Source organism: Rhea americana, unplaced genomic scaffold (assembly GCF_003343005.1).
Source record: "Rhea americana isolate MKP2758 unplaced genomic scaffold, rheAme1 scaffold_2, whole genome shotgun sequence".
In the NCBI taxonomy this organism is placed as follows: Eukaryota; Metazoa; Chordata; class Aves; order Rheiformes; family Rheidae; genus Rhea; species Rhea americana.
In genome coordinates this window covers 2,494,128-2,510,203 of record NW_028186149.1, presented here as the reverse complement: position 1 = coordinate 2,510,203, position 16,076 = coordinate 2,494,128, and the positions used below count along the sequence as shown (strand labels likewise).

Below are 16,076 nucleotides of genomic sequence, written 5' to 3'. Positions count from 1 at the left end.
TTTACAAGCAGTGTGTTACTCCTACAGCCTGTTCTGTATCAGTGCATTCATATGGCCTGCCATTGTCCAGTATGAAATGAAACACTGCAGCAATCAGTGGTTACTTCACAGACTTTTTAGCCCGTGGCACTGTTCAGACACCAAATACACTGTCAGCTTTAAGGGTATGTCTGAGAACACTGAAAATACATTTCAAGTCTCAGGTTAAACCTATTAATTCTTGACTCTAAAATATATATATATACATATGTTTGTTTTTTCATCTAAAAAATGTGATCAAAGAGTTAGTTAGTTTCTTTTCAGATTCATGAAAAATACCTCTGATGACTGTAAACTTCCTCAAGACAGGCCAAGCTGAATTATTTGCTGAGGGCTTTATCTTTAGGTTTTAATGGCACACTGCTATTTTAACAATAGCTGGAGTAGTAATGCTAAATTCACTTCGGTTAAAATGAACTGTTGAGGAAAAACAATCTCTCAGCTACTAAGAGAGCCTTGAGTTGCTCTCATGGTCATAAGGCACCTCRTGAGGAAACTTACTTTGCTGCCTATCATCAGCACTGAGAACCAGCAATTACTAAATGACTGGGCTGCCAAAAGATCTGACATTTCTTTCAAAAAGTAGATTCCAATGTCCTTCGGATGCAGGCAGGCCAAAAAAGTTTGCAACAGGCAAACTAGATCATTCACAGGGAACATTAGTGCTACCAAAGACTGACGAGGCTGACTCGGAGAGGAGGTAGTCTGCTGAGGGAAAAAGCTGGCATCAGAAAATGAATTACTCCTGTGTTCTTTGCAGGCTTCTTGTATGGAGTGCATAGACACAGATAGGAACTAGGTGCCAAGCAAGGCAAAACTACACACTCAGATGACTATCTATCCTGTCAAGTGTTAACTGACTGCAGTATTTTTTTAATATAGTAGCCTATCAGCTTACACACAGCAAAAGGAACTCTGTTTTCTAAGTTCCTGCATCCTTTTCTTAACTGATAAGTTCATTATGTTCTACAAATATTTCAGAGGGGATCCCATTCTGTTCCTATGTAACCTGATCAGCACTAATCTCATTTAAAGGAGAAGTTTGTTCAGACGTTACTTTCTATAGCATTCATTCCTGAACTAGACCATCATAACTTTGGAAAATCATACAAAAATGCACATAACAGAAATTAACTATGAAAGACCATTTAAGAGCTCTCATGTGGAGTCACCACTTTCTCAGCATTTCTTCTGAGATTAAGAATTTGAGGATTTCTTGCACCTACCACCCCGTTACAGGGCAAAACACACACAGTGCAACTAGACTCCTAAAGTAGAAAAGATCATTCACAGGGCTATATAGTACGTACAATATGTTCTTGTTTTCCTAGTCCACAAGCAATAGCTGTAAAAAAAACAGAAGAAAATATCTGCATACTGTAATCTGAGTAGAGGATCAGTCAAAGATACTTACTTCAGGAAACAAACAAACAAAAACCCCAGGTATATAAGAACTTGCAATCCCTCCATATAACTTGGCAAGAATACAGTGTAGCAGAGGTAATCTAGAGAAGAATCACTTGGAAGTGCAAAAACTGCATTCAATGGAGTATTTTTGTCCTATCCCAAGATGTTCTTCAAGGTCATATAACGGGGCATATTTCTTCCTTGACACAAGAAAGCAACTTGAACATCTCAGGTCTAGGTTACATTTTCCAAATCTTATTCCCATCTTCCTCTCAAGCATGTTCACTTTGGTACTTAGCACAGGAAAAATTAGAGCAGCACATAAGGTAAACATTATGTATATCACATCATTACTTTCCATAATGCCCATTAGAATTTTTGGACCTCAGATATACGAGACAATTATTTACTGAGTTGTGTAAAGCTAATAATTCAACCAAGAATATCAGATTTGAAATTAAGGAAAAATCACTGCTCATTTGGAGAACCCCTGCAGTGAAACTACAGTGCAGTGAACTGCACTGAAATCAATTGTTCTCAGTCTAGCTGCAAGTTCTGTGCGTTTGATTCCTTGATACAACTGCAGCCAAAGAAAATCAAAAAAACCACCTCTGTATGTATCTTAGAAAACCTGTGCCTTTCTCCTTTCTGTTACGAAGGTGAAAATTTAACTAGGTGCTTGTTTGTTTAAGGAGCCTTACACAAAGTTTCCAATTCTTTCCTAGTTCTATCTTTGTTAAAATGAAGATCTCSACTCACCATTGAAACTACGGACATCAGCACTGCTTTACAAATAAGGTACCAAATGCTGCTGTTTTTGTTAAATAAAGCTACCTACTTTGCTGTTCAAGATGACTGCAAAACCCAAGGAGTATTATTTTGTTCATCACAACACAAGGTGCATTTTAGTTATTGACAGGTATCCACCTTTTTCCAGTAATTGATAAATTGCTTTCACTTAACCAGGAGGGGCACACAGGCCTTCTAGGAGGTCCTGATACTCTCCAAGGAAATCCTCTCACTAATTCCTYTAAGTGGCAAATTATTTATAAATTATGGCCTCTGCTTTCAACCGCTGCTCCCATTTTAGAAGCAAAAGTTTCACCTCAGTCAGTAATTCCAACACCCTTTTGCAATAGTCCTCAACTAAGGCTCCAAATGCTCCAGACCAGTRCAGCTCAGGCTTGCAGACAACAGAGTTATTGCTGTCACTTCCTTGACCTTTAAGATGACATGTTCTGAGCACAGGAAAAAAAATATTAGATACTAAAATCAGCTAGTAAAATCTCTTTTAAAAGTTGTGTTTTAGAGGAATTTTCCTGCTCATTTCCACATTGGACGAGAGTAAGATGAAGTCTCTTTTTTCAACACACCAAGATATACAAGAACTTACTTACAGTACTGATAAAAACCAAAGGCCGTTACGCCAAGGGGAGGGAGGAGACTTCCTTTTATTAATCACCTGTGGTTAGGCTGAGATCGCCCTGCTGTGATTTTACTGCTTCCCAAGAACCACGTGTACTGACAGGTTACTCCTTACACAGCACCAGTTGAACAGTGCCTAGGTAAAAGTCCGCGCAGGAGGCACAGGCAGCCAGAGCCAGGACAGGCAGCGCAGGCAGCAGAGTGGCAGCTCCTTGCTGCAATCCACAGGGAGCACGGGCTGCACGTGTCAGGGCACCACAGGCTGCGGCCCTGGCCATGCAGCTGTGCAGCAGGAAGCCACCGCTGACGGCGCGGCGCCGCTGCGTGCTGCTGCTGGGCTCCCTGCTGCTGGTCGCCRCCGTGGCGCTGCGTGGCACCACCGGGCCCTGCCACGACACCCACCCAGGCACCGACACCCACCCCCGCTGCCGCAACCACCTCTACCGGGCACTCACACTTTCCTCCGACAGCAAGATCAACTGCTCAGGGATCATCCACGGGGATGCAACAGCCATCCAGGAGGCTGCCCTCAGCAGGCTGGAGGTGGCCAACAAAAAGGTCCCCCTGATGCCTGAGGAATATCTGAACCTGACGAAGGACTGCAGCCACTTCAAGGCGACGCGGCAGTTCATCGAGATCCCGCTAAGCCAGGAGGAAGCAGAGTTTCCCATTGCCTACTCCATGGTCATCCATGACAAAATTGAGATGTTCGAGCGGCTCCTGCGGTCCATCTACACCCCCCAGAATCTCTACTGCATCCACATCGACAGGAAGTCACCAGCCACCTTCCAGGAGGCTGTGCGAGCCATCATCGCCTGCTTCCCCAATGTCTTTGTGGCCAGCCGCCTGGAGAATGTGGTCTATGCTTCCTGGTCCCGGCTGCAGGCTGACCTGAACTGCATGCAGGACCTGCTCCAGAGCCCTGTGCCCTGGCGTTACTTTATCAACACCTGCGGCACTGACTTCCCCATCAAGACTAATGCTGAGATTGTTCGCACTCTGAAGGTCCTGCAGGGGCGGAACAGCATTGAGTCTGAGAGGCCCTCGGCCCTCAAGCAGGAGCGCTGGCGGTACCACCATGAAGTGACGCAGTTCATTTTCAGGACAGCTACAGAGAAACAGCCRCCACCGCATGGCTTCCCCATGTTCACAGGCAACGCATACATTGTGGCCGCACGGGCCTTCGTGGAGCACCTCTTCCAGAGCCCCACAGTGCAGCAGTTCCTCGAGTGGGCCAAGGACACCTACAGCCCCGACGAGCACGTCTGGGCCACCCTCAACCGCATGCCCGGTGTGCCGGGRTCTGTGCCACACAATGACAAGTTCGAGCTCTCAGACATGAACGCCATGGCCCGCCTGGTCAAGTGGCAGTACTTGGAGGGCGACACCAGCAAGGGCGCGCCTTACCCGCCCTGCACCGGCCGGCACCAGCGCGCTGTCTGTGTCTACGGCGCCGGGGACCTGCCCTGGATGCTCCAGCAGCACCATCTCTTGGCCAACAAGTTCGACCCGCTGGTGGACGAGGCCGCTATCCAGTGCCTCGAGGTGCACCTGCGCCACAGGGCCCTCTACGGACGGGGGCTCTGAGGGGCGGCGCGGCACCGCGCTGAGGACACCGAGCCCCGCGCCTGCCTCCTCCCGCCGGCGGCGCCTCGGGGGCGGCGGGAGGCGCCGGAGACCTTTTCCCTGAGGAGAGGCGGCTGGGCGGGGGCGCCGCGCGCGCCGGGGGGCAGGGCCGCGCGCGAGGGCAACGGCCGTAACGGCCGCCCGCGCGAGGGCAACGGCCGTAACGGCCGCGAGGCGCAGGGCGCTGATGGGCGTCGGCAGTGACAGAGCGCCGGCTCGGGCGGGCACCTGTGTGAAGAAGGTCGAGCGGGTTTCCAGGGCGGGCTCGCAGGCAGGTTTCTAAGCAACCGCCTTTGTTTGTTAGAAACTGGGATTTTACTTTTTTCCCATCTTGCATCTACAATCTGTTCTCAGAAATGACCCCAAAGGCTTTTYTCTGTTGTAGGCTGGCAAAGGTGGGTTATGGCCCAGGGTGACTCCACACTCTGGTACAAGCAGAGCTGAAACTTCATATAATTAATTTGCTTTCCGAAGAAAGCACCTGCCACATCACCCATGCCTGGCACCTGCTGCCCAGCTCAGTTTGACATTTGGCTGCCTCCTTTGGCCTAGTCACTTCGAAGTTCTTTGTTAATAATTTCCATCGAGTGCTATAAACCATGAAAAATCTCATGCCTCAATAAAAAACAAATATGTGAAATAGATGGTCCCTTGGTATTCTGTATCTTCTACAGCCCTTTGAGGAGAATTGGCTGTGCTCCCAGGCAGAGCAGTTAAGCCATTTAACTGCTCTGACTCCATTTCTCCATATATGACACAGGGATGTTGGAGTTTACATATTTAATAGTGTGCAAACATAAGTTTTCTAAGGTCTCCCTCTCTCTTTCCTTACCTCGGAAGAGGTTACTATGAGAGGAATGCTCTCAGAAATACAATTTTCAGTATGTTATTTGGCCTTTTAGATGAAATGTTATTTAATATGTTCTTTTTCTCTACAGCTTTTAGATGAACTTACATACTTTACCCACCTCCTCACATTAAAGCCAGCTACTTTCTATAGACCCAGCAACTCTTCACTCTCTATAATGCTGAGGGCTTAATTCAGTTGTCTTTGTACTGCCAAAAATTTTTCAAGTCTTCTGATCAGTAAGTACTCGTACTCTTATAGTTTCAAAGTCTCCTGCAGCTAACTAGTGTTATCCAAAGAACATCTGACACAATTCTATAGCACCAGTCTACATTTAGATCAAATTAATTTAAATTATGGCTGAAATCATACAGCTCTTTAAAACATTTATTTAAATTAGGATTAGGAGATTAAATAACTAAATTGAGAAGGTATTTGTTGCAATTTTGTTAGATATTTTAAAATAAATTTGGTAATAAAAGGCTGACTATTAAAGTGACACATTATTTCACAGCCATTGTTACAGGCAAAAATACTGACAAATAAAGCTCTCATCCTTAATCATAAATGCCCAATTATATTATTATTTGCTGTTTATTTGCCCAAAAAAGGGCAATTAAAGTAGCATGACAGTGGAAAACTGTTTACAGGTTATGTGAACAAGAAAACCCCAACACTCAGTGAGCCCAAAATAGACTGAAAGGCTCTTGAAGGAAGGACCTCTATTATTTTCCAAATGTACCTGCAAAGAAAGATGTGTACTTACAGATTTGTTACACAATTTTTAACCCCTGTCACTCTGTAAATATCTATAACTTTTTCAGATATTCTTTCACTCAGATATATAAAGTATTCTTTCTGTAGGCTATTCGAATAACAATAAGCATTTCATATATTATTGACAGACAGCCCTGACAAAAATGTTACAGATGGAGAGAGACAGAGACAAGTGTGTAGGTCTGAAAAAAAGTAAGAAAGCTACTTCAAATCTGTTCCAAGGTAAGGCAAAATAGTTTAAGCTTGCTGTCACTAAGAGGAATCCAGTTACCTAATTACATAACCTGTACTGCTTTCTCCATATAAAGTGATCACTGATTTCTATGAAAGTGAGCATTATAATTTGGAGAAGTAAACAACCTGTAAATTCCCACAACCAATTTTCTTTGAGATTCAGAGAGAAAAGTTCAGTTTCTCTGGGTRTTTTTACTCACAATCTATCTAAAAGTATTTGGTTCCAAAATCAAGCCTATCTTGTGCAAACTTATTTTCAATTCACCTTCTCCTCTCAGAAGTGGCTTGATTTCTTCTGAAAGAACATGAGACAACTCCCAAATTCAGAAAGGGAACTGAGACAAAATGATTCTGGCACAGGAATGTTCTCAATGTTTCTGCCTCAAAAGATATTATAAATATCACATTTATGAGTTCAGTCACATATGTCAAATCAGTGATTCAGCAATAAAAAAAAGAGCTTATGTCTCTTTACCCTTACAAATTACAATAATACCACCCAACTCTCACAGATCTTTGTATTTCATAAATCACATGGAATCACAGAATGGTTGAGGTTGGAAGGAGCCTTTACAGATCATCTAGTTCAACGCCCCTGTTCAAGCAGGGTCACCTAGAGCACATTGTCCAGGATTGTGTCCAGACGGCTTTTTAATATCTTCAATGATGGAGACTCTGCAACCTCTCTGGGCAACCTGTTCCAGTGCTCAGTCACCCTCGTAGTCAAAAAGTTTTTCCTCATGTTCAGATGGAACTTCCTGTACTTCAGTTTGTGCCCACTGCCTCTTGTCCTATTGCTGGGCACCACTGAAAAGCATCTGGCCTCATCCTCTTTATATCCCTCCTTCAGATATTTAAATGCATTGACAAGATCCCTCCCTCAGTCTTCTGTCTTCCAGGCAATCTCCTCAAAGCATCCATCTTGGGATAAAATCAATCATCTTAGAAAACTGGCAATAGGACACAAAGAAATGATGCAATTTGCTAAGGTTAGTTGCAGAACTGAAAAAAGAGAATCTTCAAATAGAGTAGAACAAACTTTATCCTAAAGATAGCATTGACATATTTAGATTATAGGATACCCTCCAAAAAATAGGTCTAACCTCATATGATCTTCATTAATAAAATCCTGAGCTATCTAAATTGGAAATGTAGCCAAATCAGAAGTCTTACTGTTAACCTTGTCTAGTCAGAGTATGAAAATTACTTCTGAGACTTTTGTCTACAATCAGTTGTAAACTGATAACCTGAGCTTTAAGTTAACCATCAGTTGTTTAGGAGAAAATATGTTGCAGATTTGCCATTTGTCTTTCAAAATATGCAGAAGAGGAAGGTAAAACTAATTCTGAAATTTGAAATAACAGATTTTTTTTCACTCATTTGTCCCTCAATTTATATTTTATTTCCAAGTGGTTCTCCTTTATTTCTACAAGAAACTAACGTGAGCTGAAACTGGCACAGTATATATTTAAACACAGGATCCRTGAACAGCTCTCTAGTCGGTAAGGATTATTTTCTTTTTGTGTTTCATATGATCTTGCCTGAAATGTCCTATAATAAAGAGATGGATCAACTGAAATACAGGTAATAGATTCTGAACAAACTAGAAGCAAGCATGACGTGCAGGAACAAAGGACAGTAAAGTCTTTGAAGTCAAGGGTAGACTTGATTTCGGGGACAGTGTTAGAGTCTCCATTTTCTCCTGATCGCAACAGCATCAACAGCCCCATGACCATTAAACACAAACGGGATTCTTGGTGAACTATTTCTCACTTCCTTGTAGGGTGCAGGTTGTACTAGCACCAGTTGAAACCTCAAAAAGAATCTTGTCCTACTCAAAGCCTTGATACAAAGTTGAAGTTAAGTCCATCTACTTTTTCAGAATAAGCCTAACAGTTTAGTTAACTTCCACACAATTCCAAGTTTTCCTGTAGACCGTTGCATCCCACACTTCTGAGGAGACAGTGGCCAACAAGCTTCAATCATGTCCTTGTGACGAGCATTCACATATTGCCAGTCACTCACTGCAGTATACAGCTGTAAAAACAGGGAGGTTTCCCCCCCTCCCTGCTCTTGTCAGAGGACTCTTTGTATGGAACATTTGAATTCATTGTACTGACAGCAGAAACAGGTTAGGGATAGGCTTTCTTTCAGAAAATAATAAAAGGTATTTTTTTGTGAGCAATAGAATCAACAGACTCTGATTTCCTGTGGCTTAGGATCTCATGCTTGTGCGAGAAAAAAAAAAGTTTTTTTTTTTTTTTTTTTTTTTTTTTTTTTTTTTTTTTTTTTTTTGTAGGAAGGGATACATTTGCACACAACTCTTCTTGGGCATATATATGTTTGCTTTCTTTCTTTCCCTGTTGTCTATTTCTGGAGAACTCAAGGAACTTTTTAAGATCTCAAAACATCTCAAGAAGTCCAGATCTCTCAATACAGTTTTGTAACCAAAATCATCTTTTTACCTTGCTCATACTTTTTTTTTTCGTCCCAGTAACTTTTAGAATATGGAATAGCAAATCTATGTCACTAATACCTGAATTGAAATACTACTTCCCCTAAGCTATTGAGGATCGGCAAAGCTTTATCTCTGTGTTTACATGAACTCTTACCTACCTCATTTCACCATTTCATTGCGTCAAGCTACCTTTTAATATCCTGGTTAAACATTCTTAGTTCTCTTACTAACATCCCAGTCTTACTTCTGGGAACTCATCATAAATTCTTCCTGCTCTGCACTTACAGTTAAACTCTACTATCTCCTTAAATTTATCTCTCTTGGTAACACTGAAAATGAGATAATCATAACTTATACTGAGCAAACAGCTTGCTTTAGGTAACATCCTGTTTTGTGCACTTAATGAATGCACAAAATCCTTTTTTCTCAGAAGCTGTATTTGAACACAACAGTCACTCACAGCAAAAGTTGACCTTTTGTATCAGGGTTTATTCTCTTCTTCCCTTTCCATTTTTGTCTAAGTTCTTTCTAAACACGCACATCCATTGCAGGTCAAGGTGCAAAAGTGTCTTTTACTTTCTCCCTACTACTGAGGTGCCACTATGGCCTTTCTAAGGTAAACCAACAACAAAAAAAACCCCATCAAATAAGTGAATGAGTCCACGACATTACAAGCAAGGAGAAACCAAATAGGCAGCAACAAGCATGCCGATGCTGTAGCAAGTGAGATAACTTGGCATGCTTGCATGGGGAATATCTTATCTTTACCTGGATGTTAAAATAGCTTTTCCTAACACCTACCATTCACAATTTTAGGTCTTCTCCCAAGATTACGAAGTACATGAATCTTATGAACAAGAAAAGATCAGCTGAAATTCAAATGCAAGAAACAGGAAATGGCAAGAAAGGCACAAGGGGGAGTAAAGCAGTAAAAAGCAGGAAGAATACTGGAACCAGATCCCCTTCCCTCTCCCTCTGGTGAACTTAAACAGCTTCCATAGATGAAGTGACCTGGACAAACAGTTACAGAAACACGGTTAGAGCTGAGCAGAACGTGTGTTGCCTGGCCAATGTCAGAGGAGTTAAGTCCAAACAGGAGTTTTTTTTAGTGGTTCCAAACAGGATGGAAGGATGTACAGCATCACCACAGGTACAGTATCCCATCTCCTCTCCTTCCAGAAGAATCATGTATAGAGCTCCAGGACTTCTTTTTCCTTTGTTTTCTTTTTCCAACACRTCAGTAAAATTATCCTGAACTACAAACATTATCAATTCTGGTTTCTGCTCACAGTGATTTGAACTTCACTGAATTCTAAGTAGCAGTCACCTTTGTCACCAAGTGTATTTTTTTCTTCTTTGGTTTGTTATTTTTAAGAGTATATATATTCATTGCATGATTTGCTTTTTTTCCCCAGTTAAATATTTCCTTCCTATTCAATTAACAGCTAAAATAACAGTGAGCCTGGAGTGATAAAATAGTTGTACACAACTGTGGAAACAGAAGAGAAGTCTGATGGGAGACTATCAAGGAAAGGTGAACATAAATTCATCCCTCACAGAGACTATTAGCAAAATCCTGCTCCTCTACTAAATTTTTTCCACAAAGAAGGCTGCAGCAAATATGCTAATGCACACTCAACTAGCATTAGAGCAGATGTGTAATTATCTGTATTAGGAGATGGCCAAACGCTACAGACAGCTGGCTACTGAGAAGTTTCTGTCCTGAGACCGGAAGAGACTGCAGACCTGGAGGTAGAAACAACCAAAGTTTACATTTGTAAGGGCTGAAATTCTCAGTTTACCATGTGATTATTAGAGAACAAAATATTTAGACTTAGAAGATTGAGTTTGATGTGGGAAAAAGAGAAAAAAAAGGCAGGGATATATATATGTATCCTTTGAGATAATGATTTCAACAGATGCATATTGTGCTGTTCAGATGAGAGCAGAAGTCTGTTCTTCTGGTTTTACAAAATTATTTGCCAATTTGCTATTTACAGGAAAATAGATTTAGCGTAGATACAAGATAAAAAAAGAATGGTAAGCAATATTTCAGTAATCTAAGTCTTGCAGGTTAGTGGAATGCTTTCTCAATAGAAAAATCTCTTACCAATGGAAAAGATTTCAGGTTTTTGTAATTAAAGGACTTGCCTGCCCTCACCAGCTAACATCTTTAATGCCTACTCACACTTCTGATTGAGAACACTATTTTTTACCTTTTTAAACACCTTCCAAATACCAGGTCCAGACTGCTACTGCAGCCCTGTGGGGTTGCCTACCATCTCAAAAACTAGCATAGATTATCCTGATTCTATCTCAAGAAAAAATGAATCAGATAAGGCAGTTTTCAGTCAAATGTTTGTTTCTAGTTTGTGTGAATATAAGGGAAAATAGGATAGAATTTAACATTTTCACTTAGCTTAAAAGGCTATTAACAGGCCATTAGGTAGGCCAGTAAGTGAAATTTTAATGGATTCAGAAGACATTAAAAGAAGAGGGATTCAGGAGWTCTCCCAAATATATGTCCTTTGATATCCTAAGGTAGGACTTAGAGATTCAGAACATTGAGGTATTAAAGGAGGAGAAATTAAAGCTTTATTGGTTTGTTTAATGAAGAGACTGGGGCACTGACAAATACAGCAGGGCATCAGGGTGAGCATTATACTTAGTTTTGGCACAAACTAGAGTTTTAGGCTCATATGGAAAAGCAGTTACTCTCTGGTTTTCTTTTGTACAATTTCCAGTTGCTAGTGGTCTGTAAGTAACCTAGTATCAAAGTAAATGAATTTGGCACTGCATCCATACAGGTACAGTCACTTCTGTCAAATCAGATATACAAGCTGTAAGTATGTTACATTCATATTTCAATCAGTATCTTTAAAAGTTTCTTTATCAGAAAATATTCAGTGGAATGTTTAAGTCTAAAAATAACAAAGTTATCCATCTGGTATGTTCAAATTCAGTTCTTTTACTTCAATTCTGTTTGGTAGGTGTCCAGTCAAAGGTATTCCACATAAATAAAAAGCTGCTTAAAAACAGGTAAAAACAAGCTGTGCTAGTATTTGCTGAGAACATAGCATAMTCTTACAATACTCAGTTTCATTATTTCAATTTGATTATCTGTGCAATAACATTTTAAATACTCAGATTAGTGTATAATTAGGAGAGGGTACCAAATGGAAAAATAATAGAGAAAAACATGCATTAACAAACAAATATACTGGCAAGCATGAGCTCCTAAGCTTTTGCTGATGTACTCTAACATCATTTTGGAACAACTGCCTCTTGTAGTAGTGTAGGTGCAACCATATTCAGATTACAAACTCCAAACTGAAAAGCCCTTCACATTTGCAACATTGCTCTAAACACAGTTCATACAAATCTGGGAGAATATATTAATGATTGTTTTTAAACAAATCTTTTCAATGATCACTTACTCATTTACAAGTTTTTAAATAMAAGTTTATTAGAGAAATCAGTTTGAACAAAAAAAGGCAACAGTATCTGCTGTAATTTAAAAAAGTAACATTGTTTTCTTCATGCCCTATAAAGTAAACTGAAGAAACGCTACAGGTATTTCTTCTGCTGTCATTTGGTGATGCTTTCTAGTATGGATTAACTCACATTTGCACCACGAGAATGAAGTATGAACACAGTCCCTTTCCATGCTTCTCTCCAGAAAGTGCTGCATATTAACAGAAAATATTGCAGACAAACCACAGTTTTACTCATTCTGCAGTATTGGAYCCAGTGTCTAGGAAAGAAAGAAAAAAAGTATGAATAATACATACCCATGCTACAGAGTTATATATAAGTTAACAAAAAAAGCAGTACTATTCTCAAATATTTTCCCCAAGCTCATAACAGCATTTTGGAAGAGAACACGCCCTGAACCAGCCTAATTCTCTCCACTGTTACCAAAGCAAGGCATGAACTGCTTGTGCTGCTTCACTGCATTTAGCAACAATGAAAAGARCCAAAGCAAAACTTGAAGGTTGGGCACACACATCATTTACTATTAAGGTATTAGAAACATAAGAAGCTTTCCTYTAACTCAGAGTGACACACAAATACTTGACTGCAGCCAACCACACGCAAGTGCTGCTAAATGCTGTGATCTGAAAGAAAGGTTTTTCTCTGTACAGTAGCATAAGATTCTCTGCAGTCTAGGCTATAGTATATATTTATTATACATTTTGAAATAGATATGAGATAGAGTACGATCTTCATAAAACAACAGAATAAGTCAACTACTTGCTTAAAAAAGGCTAAAATGTTAAGTAATAACTTTAGTCCATTCAGTTCTTCACATCTCATCTGCATAATTCATCAAAAGTGAAAATTATTAATATTTGGAAAGTAAGGTTTCCTCTGCTAGCTATTTGAGTTAGAACTACAGCTTTAAGCAACCCTGTAATCATGCCAGGAACAGGAAGCCTGGAAGAACCTGTATCACGGTCTAAGGTTTATTTAAATAAAAGCTTTTCCATTCTTCCTTCTTCCCTTTTTATCACCCCCTAAGAATACTAAACAACTGATGCCTTTTTATACATCATTAGTGATATTCTGATACAGTGTTTTTAAAAGCTCTAAGCCATCTTGCTAAAAAAGTCAATAAAAGATTTTTTTCAGTAAACATTTTAAAAGAACACTGAAAACAGTACTCCAGTCAGGTCAACAAAGAACATGAAGTCCTAAAACAAGGTATATACTGTGGACCTGTTAAGTAGCAGATAAATACACATACACACGTGTGTACTTATAAAGTACACACACACACACACACACACACACACACACAAATATATAAAAAATGATGGTTAACACAACTGCTTGCTCAGATGGATGGAAGAGACTTTGAATTTGATAAAACATGATGCTGTTTAACAAACAGGTTAATAAGATAGAAATCACCACAAAAGAATTCAATTAAGATTACTTCTGACTTTGTAATCACTCTACTGGTATGCACTTCAACAACAGGTGTCCAATAGTCTCCCACATACTCCTATTTCAGTGCCTGTGATTTAGAAAAGCATTCAGCTTGCTTCTGTTTTGTTTCTTATCATAAAAGCATGTGCACAGTCCTGCTTGTCTGAATAATAGAATCCAGCTTTGATCAGACACATTTTAGTCAGAACATTTCTTACATGCTCAAATCTTGCATCTCTGCCAGCTTGTTTATATCATATTCCATACTTACTTTTTCCATCACACGCTACAATTTTCACTTTATCCACTTTCACAAGTTCAGTGACCTCCCTAAATTCAACATCATTCAGTACAAATGTCCATACGTTGTCACAGAACCTGTATGTATTCAGAGATCCCTTTGAAAAGACAAGAGACATTTTCTATTGGATGCATCCCAGAAGTATGAGAAAATAAGATGTTTAGTAAATTTTACTGAACTGTTTATCTTCTAGAACTATAAATCAGATTTGTCATAAAGCCAACTATGAATCTGAATACAAAGATATAAACTTGGCAAACAAACAACTCTGAGGAAAACTGTAGTTTAAACGCCCTTCAGTGGCAGAAGTTTTCAAGCCCATGAAGGGATGTTGTAGTCTATGCAAGGGGGTTCCTTCACAGATAAAATAAAAAAGCTTATAACTTTTCTAATGTGCTTAAAGGACCAATACAACTTACTTCACAATCAGAAAGATTTCATAAAATGTAAGGCAGAATATAAATCAGATACAATAATGATACCAAAATAGGGAATTCTGTGCAAGAGAAAAGTAGYAGCATAAATAAAAAATCACGACAAAAACAACCCATATAATATAAAAGGAGTTATCCCCACACTCCATGTATTATTAAGGACGTTGATAAGTATATTTCTTGGCCTTCATCTTCACAAGTTTTAAATTGATATTCTTAGAAATTAAGCTCGAAGTAAGATTTTAATTCTCCACATGTTCTGAACAAATTTTTTTATATCACATTTRCTTTACACTTGCTTGTATATCTAAGAACAGCTACAAAATGATTTACTGAGTTGCTTGAAAGCAGATCTACAACTCCCCAGACTCTTTCCACATCATAGCTGCAGGTGAACACATAGCTTCATCCTGCTTCTGCAACGTACTACTGAGAGGAACAAAATTCTCCCCATAGTCAAGGTACTGAAGACACCAATACTACATGTCAAATCATTTCGCACGTCCTCCTCCTTTGTCACGATCCTCCCCCTTCCCTACTGTACCCAGTCTGTTTTTGGCTTTTGCACATCTGGAAAAATTCCCTGGCAGAAATACAAGATAACAAACTTCAATGTACACATGCAGAGTCATCAGTGCAGAGTCAAAACAGACCTTTATAAGTTCCTGCTTACATCATATTCTGCACCASCACTTCCTCCCTGCAGTTCAAGGATAACTCTTATGCCTGGTTATCTTACCCTGAAATTAACTCTGTTCCTGACTCGTTGCGCCAGTGCCGAATTTATAGCTTTATCAAACTGAAGTAGCACCTGAAGGGCCAACTGAGGAGTGATTTGTTGGGACTGGTTAAAAGAAAAAAAAACATTAGTGTTGTTTGAAAGTATGTTACTAACTCAAGAAAAGCACTAAAAATTAAAAACATCAAAACAAAGTTTACATGAAACAAACCTCTAGAAGAAAAACAGTTAACAGAAATACTGTATTCCTATATTTATTTCCTTTTTTTCATATTAACTCTAGGAGAAGCAGCAACCTGCTAATGTAATTTTTTGAGCTACAGAAAAGAGTCCTTCTGATAAATATTTGCTGGAAACAACTGGAAGAGCAGGAAACTAACATGGGCATTCCAGATTTATCTAGCTATTCATTTACTGGGCCATACCACAAGAGAGTACATCACTGATAGAGTTSTTCTTTCATCTAGAACTCTGGAAAAAAAGAACGAAACGCTAACAACCGCAAGCCTCGACACATAAGCTCTCTAAATGCCGACCGGCAACACGCTGGCGGGCCGGCCACGGAGCAGCGCGGGTGCAGCCCCTCGCCGCTGCGCCCCGCGCAGACCCCAGCCCGCACGCACCTGTATGAGCTCGTCCAGGCTCTCCTGGAGGCTGTTGCCCAGCGTGGTGTTTCTGTAGAGCTGATAGGCCATGGCTCACCCCGAGCAGCGCCGGCGCCGCGGAGCACCCGCCGCCCCCGGCGCCGCGGCCTCCCCTCTCGCATTAACAGCGGGAGCAGCAGATCTAGAAAACGCAACGCGGCCGTTAACGGCGCCGCAGAGCCGAGGCAGGCAGGACGCCGACGAGCCAGCGCC

General features: G+C 40.5%; 2 protein-coding genes across 2 annotated transcripts; one reads left to right on the top strand and one right to left on the bottom strand.

The window, feature by feature from the left end:
• Positions 1 to 3,147: 3,147 nt before the first annotated feature.
• GCNT3 (glucosaminyl (N-acetyl) transferase 3, mucin type) lies at positions 3,148 to 4,458 on the top strand. The gene has a single exon (XM_085303700.1). It carries the CDS (start codon positions 3,148 to 3,150, stop codon positions 4,456 to 4,458), a length of 1,311 nt encoding a protein of 436 aa, XP_085159826.1.
• Positions 4,459 to 12,253: 7,795 nt separating this feature from the next.
• GTF2A2 (general transcription factor IIA subunit 2) lies at positions 12,254 to 16,066 on the bottom strand. The gene is made up of 4 exons (XM_085303298.1): positions 15,843 to 16,066; positions 15,220 to 15,324; positions 14,017 to 14,143; positions 12,254 to 12,567 (listed from the first exon to the last, which is right to left on the bottom strand). Exons 1-4 carry the CDS (start codon positions 15,912 to 15,914, stop codon positions 12,542 to 12,544), a joined length of 330 nt encoding a protein of 109 aa, XP_085159424.1. The 5' UTR covers positions 15,915 to 16,066; the 3' UTR covers positions 12,254 to 12,541.
• Positions 16,067 to 16,076: the final 10 nt, after the last annotated feature.